At 40.4% G+C, this 6,996-nt stretch overlaps 1 protein-coding gene across 2 annotated transcripts in view; it reads left to right on the top strand.

Moving 5' to 3' along the window:
• The first annotated feature begins 441 nt into the window (after positions 1-441).
• CCNC (cyclin C) overlaps positions 442-6,996 on the top strand; it is a 29,358-nt gene continuing 22,803 nt past the window's right edge. For both annotated transcript variants that reach the window (XM_047858238.1, XM_047858239.1), the window contains exon 1: positions 442-749. In XM_047858238.1, coding sequence (XP_047714194.1) covers positions 718-749 — 32 coding nt within the window. In that variant the 5' untranslated portion in view covers positions 442-717. The remainder of the gene's footprint in view (positions 750-6,996) is intronic.

Below are 6,996 nucleotides of genomic sequence, written 5' to 3'. Positions count from 1 at the left end.
AAAAGCACTGCTGCTCCAGAAGTTTGCAATCCAGTCCAAAAGGACTCCATTAAGAACGTATTCGGCTTAATGCCATTAAATTTTGGTGGGTCCTTGAGGATAATCTTTATTTTTATTTATTTATTTATTTATTTATTTATTTATTTATTTATTATTTATTTCTTGAGGACAAAATAATCTTTATTCCTCTTTCCAACAGCAGGTCAAAGAACTGAAGTCAGGAAATCTTATATCTTAATTAAGTGCCATCGTGGAGGCCTGTAAAATGAAATAACAAAATCCCAAACCAGCCTACTTGCCCTCTCTAATCCCCGCTCAGTGAATGGAAGTTGCTCAGAGAAAACAGCTCGCGGGTTCCAGGCCGGAACTGGTAGAAAGCTCTCGCGAGAGCCTTCCGACCGCCGCGAGTCTTCTGTGAGCACCAGTTCCCGCCCCTTCTGCGCCCACAGGCCGTCTGCTCCCCACCGGCTTCATCCGCTACGGCTACGGCGGGGCGAGCCGGAACTTTTATCCATAGGAACGGGTTTACAGTGTAGAGTGTTGCCGGCCGGCCTCAAGGAGATTAGAGTGCCATCCTCTTCCTCTCACCGTAGCCGCCGCGGAGCGGTGCCGAGCCGATCAGATCCAGGAGCGCAGTTACCGGGCGGGCTGGGTCTATGGTCGCTCCGCGGGCCGCTCCGCCGGCTGGTGCTTTTTTTTCAGGGCAAGCTGTGTTCCATGGCAGGGAACTTTTGGCAGAGCTCCCATTAGTAAGTGATCTTCCGTCTTCTCGCCCAGGGCTTCTTCTTGGGAGTCGGTGAGGACCGGGCCTGCGACTCCCCTTGGCCTGGATCCCGGCCCCTGTCCCGAGCGCCGTGGGGTCTCCCGGGAGGCGGCAGCGGCTGGAAGCGGGACGCGCTTTTCTCTGGCGACTCCCCTCTCCCCGCCCCCTGGCAGCATTTGGTTGGGGGGCGGTGGTCTGTGAGCGGGAAAGGGCGGGGGCTAAGGAGGTTCGGTCTCAGAGGAAGGAAGGAGTGTAACTTCGGATTCTTGGATAAGCTAGGCCTGGAAGAGGGGTGGGTTGGGATGGGATGGGCACAGGTATGGGAAGTGTGGCATAGTTCGGGACTGTGAGGCGGGCTCTTCAGGACAGTTATGGTTCGCTTTTGCCTGGACACTCTTCGGGGAATCGGCATTGTAGTCTTTTGTCATTCACCTTCTGTCTTGAGTGGATTTAATATTCTGTGGAGAGAGTCAGGCTTGTTTCTGCTCTCTAACCAGTTCCTGCCATTACCTTATGCCTAGATGGAGTTGTATGTTGGTGAGGTGTAGGGCAGGTGCTCTCAAGATGTATCCATTAGTCTGTGCCTTATATTTTGTTGTAAACACGTATTTCCCAGTGACTGCTAATTTCTTTAACATATTTCATGAATTCGGTTTTGTTTTTGCTAGTGACCATGGAAGAACTAGAGTAATATTAAAAATATTTTCCCCTAAATACATTTAAGTAGGCAGAAAGGTGAGTGATGGGACTAATTGATTAGGTTTTCCACTGTACGGTTGAAAGATGAACAGAAGCTGGTGCTATTATATTTTAGTGTGTGTGTGTGTGTATACATCTATATATATATATTAATGCTAAGAGAGGATTAGTAATTGTAATTTAAATTTTGATTTTGTGAAAAAAGATGAATTCCTATTCATTCTTTTTTTAGTCCTTTGTGCGAAAACAAAAATGGTTTTGGAAACCTTTTTTCAGGAAAGCAGGTTACCTCTTGCTATGAAGTGATTCTGTGGAGATGAAATTGTGTGGAAGCTCTACCTCTGATCATATTTGTATTTTGCAGTTTTGCTCACTGCCATATTTGCTTGGGCAAAATTAAAATACAGAAAATTTAATTAGTGGAGAAGAGTAGTATTTTGATAAACTTTGAAAGAAAGTGAGAGAGAATTAACAGGGAGCTAGCTGTTGATTATCAAAAGCTACAGTCAAATTTTTCTCAACTGAAAAAAAAAAAGATCTGCCCACCTTTTTAAAAAGAATATTTATTTAGTTTTTTGAGAGAGATAGAGCTCAAGAGGGGGAGGGGCCGAGAGAGAGGGAGACAGAATCTGAAGTAGGCTCCAGGCTTGGAGCTGTCAGCACAGAGCTTGATGTGGGTCGAACTCCTGAACCCCAAGATCATCACCTGAGCCAAAGTCAGAGGCTTAACAGACTGAGCCACCCAGGCACCCCTGCCCACCTTTTGATAAGTGTTAATTATGCTTTCACTTATTGTTGGTGTAATGACAACATTTAGGGGGTAGGATCTCTAACAATTGTTTCTTCACTTTTGAAATAATAAAATTGTTAAAATGTTAAGTGTGCTTTTTTGGAAATGTCCTTGTCTCCCAATTCAAGTAGTCCTGCAGGAAAGGGCTACTCAGATCTCTTGAGAATTACGAAGTGCCTCGTCTGCAAAAGGTTACAATGAAGAAAGACAAGGCAATCAATTCTGGAAAAACAAACCAACAAAAAGATTACAAAAACCATTGTTTTAGGTGATTTTTTGAAGACGAACATCTTAACATTTCTAAAATGAGCATGGCAATTTTTTTTTTCTTAGTAGCACATGAAATAATGGTGAGTGATATGAACAATGTAATCTTACGTTTTATGAAAGTTGGTATTATAAGTGTTCTTGGTTTATCCTCCATACTATGTGCTGTGAAGAAAACTTAAGATATTTGATTGTGAAGATTATCTTTCTAAAAACACTGACTGTGAGGATGAAATTAATAATACTAGAACAGGATGAATCACAGTATTTTCTAGGAAGTTGAACACAACACATTCTTTGCCCTTACTGCATTAAAAGGAGAATGGCATTGGGGCGCCTGGGTGGCTCAGTTGGTTAAGCGTCCGACTTCGACTCAGGTCACGATCTCACGGTCCGTGAGTTCGAGCCCCGCGTCGGGCTCTGGGCTGAGGCTCCGAGCCTGGAGCCTGCTTCCCATTCTGTGTCTCCCTCTCTCTCTGCCCCTCCCCCGTTCATGCTCTGTCTCTGTCTCAAAAATAAACGTTAAAAAAAATTAAAAGAAAAAAAGAGAATGCCACTAAATATTAGCTGGTTGACTGAATGAATTAATGAACAGATAACAGAAATACAAAAGTACAAAATCAATTCTGGATGTTATTGTATCAGAGGAAACTGAAAATACCGTTACATAATATCAAGGAAATAACTTAATGAGATCAATATATGTCCATACTTTTGGGATGTAGCCAAAGTCAAAGTTATAAACTAACATCCTGAAAAACTGAGAAAGAATAAAAATAAATCAAAATATTCTACTTAAGAATATTAAAAAGGAAACAGTGAAATAAATCCGAGGGGAAAAAAGGAAAGACTTAAAGGTAATACTGATATTAACATTTTATTTTTTTTATATTTATTTAATTTTGAGAGAGAGCGCACAGGGGAGTGGCAGAGAGAGAAGGGGACAGAGGATCCCAAGCAGGCTCTGTGCTGACAGCAGTGAACCTGATGCGAGGCTCAAACCCACAAACTGCTAGATCATGACCTGAACCAAAGTCAGATGTTTAGCCAACTGAGCCGTCCAGACGCCCCCGATATTAACATCTTGAAAGGAAAAAAGTAGTCAGAAATTATAAGAGTTGGTTCCTTAGAAGGGAAAATCAAAACAGTAGACTAAACTGCTACTAGTTGAAGCAAGGGAAGAAGATATGACACAAAAATACAAAATTAGGAATGAGAAAAGTAAATAAATCCAGATGTACCTTTGGGTTATCTCCATGGGAATAAGTTTGAAAGCCAAAACAAATTAAGAAAGTTACCAGAGAGCTACTCCTTAAAACATGCTCCAGGCCCACGTTATTTCATGGGTAAATGTTTTCCCATTTTCAAGAAGATCTGCTATTGAAATTATTCCAGTTCACACAGAAAGCTTTCCAGTTCTTTTTATGTGAAGTTACAATAACACTGATAAAATCTAGCAAAGGTAGCACTAAAAACAGTCTGACTTTTGAATATCGATGCAAACATCATAAAGTATTCCCAAGTAGAGTCTAACATTACATTAGAAATATAAAAAATGATAATGATTTTACTATAGAAATATAGTCAACATTTGGAAATCTGTTCATAAACAGTGAAAGCGTCAAGACCTCTTTTAAAATTCAACATCTGTTCTTGACCAAAACAAATAGTATGCTTTCTTAACAGGGTAAGAACATCAAAGCATCAACAAGAGATATTTAATGGTAAAACAGGAAAATTAGGGGGCCTGTTTAACATTGTTCTGAAAATGCTACTCAATGCAGTTAATAGAATCAGATGTAAAAAATGACAAAATTACCAGTATACAGCAATAAAATTTAAGAAAATTCAGTTAATTGAGAAATTATTATAAATAAAGGTTTAATGAGGTAACCAGTTACATAATGTAAAAATGGAAAGCTTTCTTTTAAATAAATGATGGGGGAACATGGCTCAGTAGGTTGAGCACCCAGCTTCAGCTCAGGTCATGATTTCGGAGTTCCTGAGTTCGAGCCCCACATCAGACTCACTGCTGTCAACCTGTCAGCTCTCTGCAGAGAGTTGCCTTCAGATCCTCTGTCCCCCTCTTTCTGCCCCTCCCCTTTGCATTCTCAGAAATAAACATTAAAATAAACATATTTTAAAAATAAATGAATGATAGAAAAATATAATTACAGTAGCAACAGAAAATATGAAATACACAGGAGTAAACAAACGTACAGGACCTATAGGAAGAAATTTTTAAATTTTGTAGTGGAACAAAGATTTTAATAAATGGAGTTTGAATTCTAACCTTGTAAAAATAGCATTTCTTCCGCTATTGATCTCATTAATGCAAGCCCAAACAATTTTGAATGGATTTCCTTTAAAAGTTCCTTTTGGGGGGCGCCTGGGTGGCGCAGTCGGTTAAGCGTCCGACTTCAGCCAGGTCACGATCTCGCGGTCTGTGAGTTCGAGCCCCGCGTCGGGCTCTGGGCTGATGGCTCAGAGCCTGGAGCCTGTTTCTGATTCTGTGTCTCCCTCTCTCTCTGCCCCTCCCCCGTTCATGCTCTGTCTCTCTCTGTCCCAAAAATGAATAAACGTTGAAAAAAATTTAAAAAAAAAAAAAAAAAAAAAAAAAAAAAAAGTTCCTTTTGGGACTTGATAACAATGTTTTTAAAAGTTCAGGTCTCAGGGGCGCCTGGGTGGCGCAGTCGGTTAAGCGTCCGACTTCAGCCAGGTCACGATCTTGCGGTCTGTGAGTTCGGTCTGTGAGTTCGAGCCCTGCGTCGGGCTCTGGGCTGATGGCTCAGAGCCTGGAGCCTGTTTCTGATTCTGTGTCTCCCTCTCTCTCTGCCCCTCCCCCGTTCATGCTCTGTCTCTCTCTGTCCCAAAAATAAATAAACGTTGAAAAAAAAAAATTTAAAAAAAAAAAAAATAAAAGTTCAGGTCTCAGAATAATAATTGTAATAGAATATCAAGCAATTTTCTGAAGAATAGTAGCAGGGGAGTATTTTCTGTACCAGATTTTAATTGTTTAGTTTTATGTTTTAAAATAGCATGGCATAGGAATAAGAAAAGAAAAAAAGGAAATTACAAAGATGATCCCAAATAATAGAATTATACATCAAGAAATACTTTAGTCAACATTTGAGTAACCATTTGACAAAACATTTAGCTGGATCTCTGTTTTCTACCTTGTACAAAATATATTCCAGGTGGATCACATATTGAAAGAAAAAAGCCATATTAGAAAATACGGGTGATTTTTTTTTTTTTTTTTAATCATTTTGTGTCAGGGGAGGCCTTTTCACTTGTGACAAACATAAAATCAAAGTAAAATATGGGTTGGTTTTAATAAGTGATCCATATTTCTGTATTACAAACAAATATTAAGAGATCATGCTAAACTTGGGAAAGGTTTAGTGTATTTGACAAATGATTTATTATCTATAATATGCAAATTATATGAGAAAAATCTCTAAATTGTGAAAAAGACCATCCCATTAGAAAAATTGTCATATTAGGATTACAATGTACAGGGGCGCCTGGGAGGCTCAGTTGGTTAAGAGCCCAACTCTTGTCTTTGACTCAGATCATGACCTCACAGTTCCTGATTTCAATCCCTGTGTCAAGCTTTGTGCTGGCCTCTTAGAGCCTCCTTGAGATTCTGTCTCCCTGTCTCTCTGCCCCTCCCCTGCTTGCTCTCTATCTCCCTTTCAAAATAAATAAAAAATAAACTTAAAAAAAGAAAAGAGTTACAGTATACAAAAGAAGGACTATATTTGGCCAATAGGCCCTGGAAAATGTTTAACCTCAGAAGTAAACTAAAAACAAACAACCCCCATTCCGCCGCCCCCCCCCCCCCCCCCAGCCAAACAGTAAGATGCTACTTTGCCTTTCAGTTGTAAAGTGTTTAAAAGCTTGGCAGTAACTCATGGGGAGGGGGGGGTGTAAATATTTTAAGACACCCTCATGTACTTTTTTTATTTTTTAAGATTTTAAATTTATTTATTTATTGGGGGGGGGGGGGCAGGGAGAGAAGAAGACCGAGAATTCCAAGCAGGCTCTGTGCCGACATGAGGCTTGAACTCAGGAGTCCTGAGATCCTGACCTAGGCTGAAGTCAGATGATCAGCCAACTGACCCACTCAGGCACCCACCATCATGTACTTTTCATGGGAAATTGGTGTCACATATGGACTGCAAACTGACAATGTATAACAAAGTTATCAGTAAAACTGACCAATTAGTTCTATTTCTAGGAAACTATTTTAAATATTAACTAAATATACAGGGTGAATTACAAAGCTAGTCATTAAAGCATTATTTTTTTTTTTAATTTTTTTTTTCAACGTTTATTTATTTTTTTGGGGACAGAGAGAGACAGAGCATGAACGGGGGAGGGGCAGAGAGAGGGAGACACAGAACTGGAAACAGGCTCCAGGCTCTGAGCCATCAGCCCAGAGCCCGACGCGGGGCTCGAACTCCCGGACCGC

Source organism: Prionailurus viverrinus, chromosome B2 (assembly GCF_022837055.1).
Source record: "Prionailurus viverrinus isolate Anna chromosome B2, UM_Priviv_1.0, whole genome shotgun sequence".
Taxonomy (NCBI): domain Eukaryota; kingdom Metazoa; phylum Chordata; class Mammalia; order Carnivora; family Felidae; genus Prionailurus; species Prionailurus viverrinus.
Note: the sequence above shows the minus strand (reverse complement) of the source record. Positions and strands in the feature narration are given on the sequence as shown.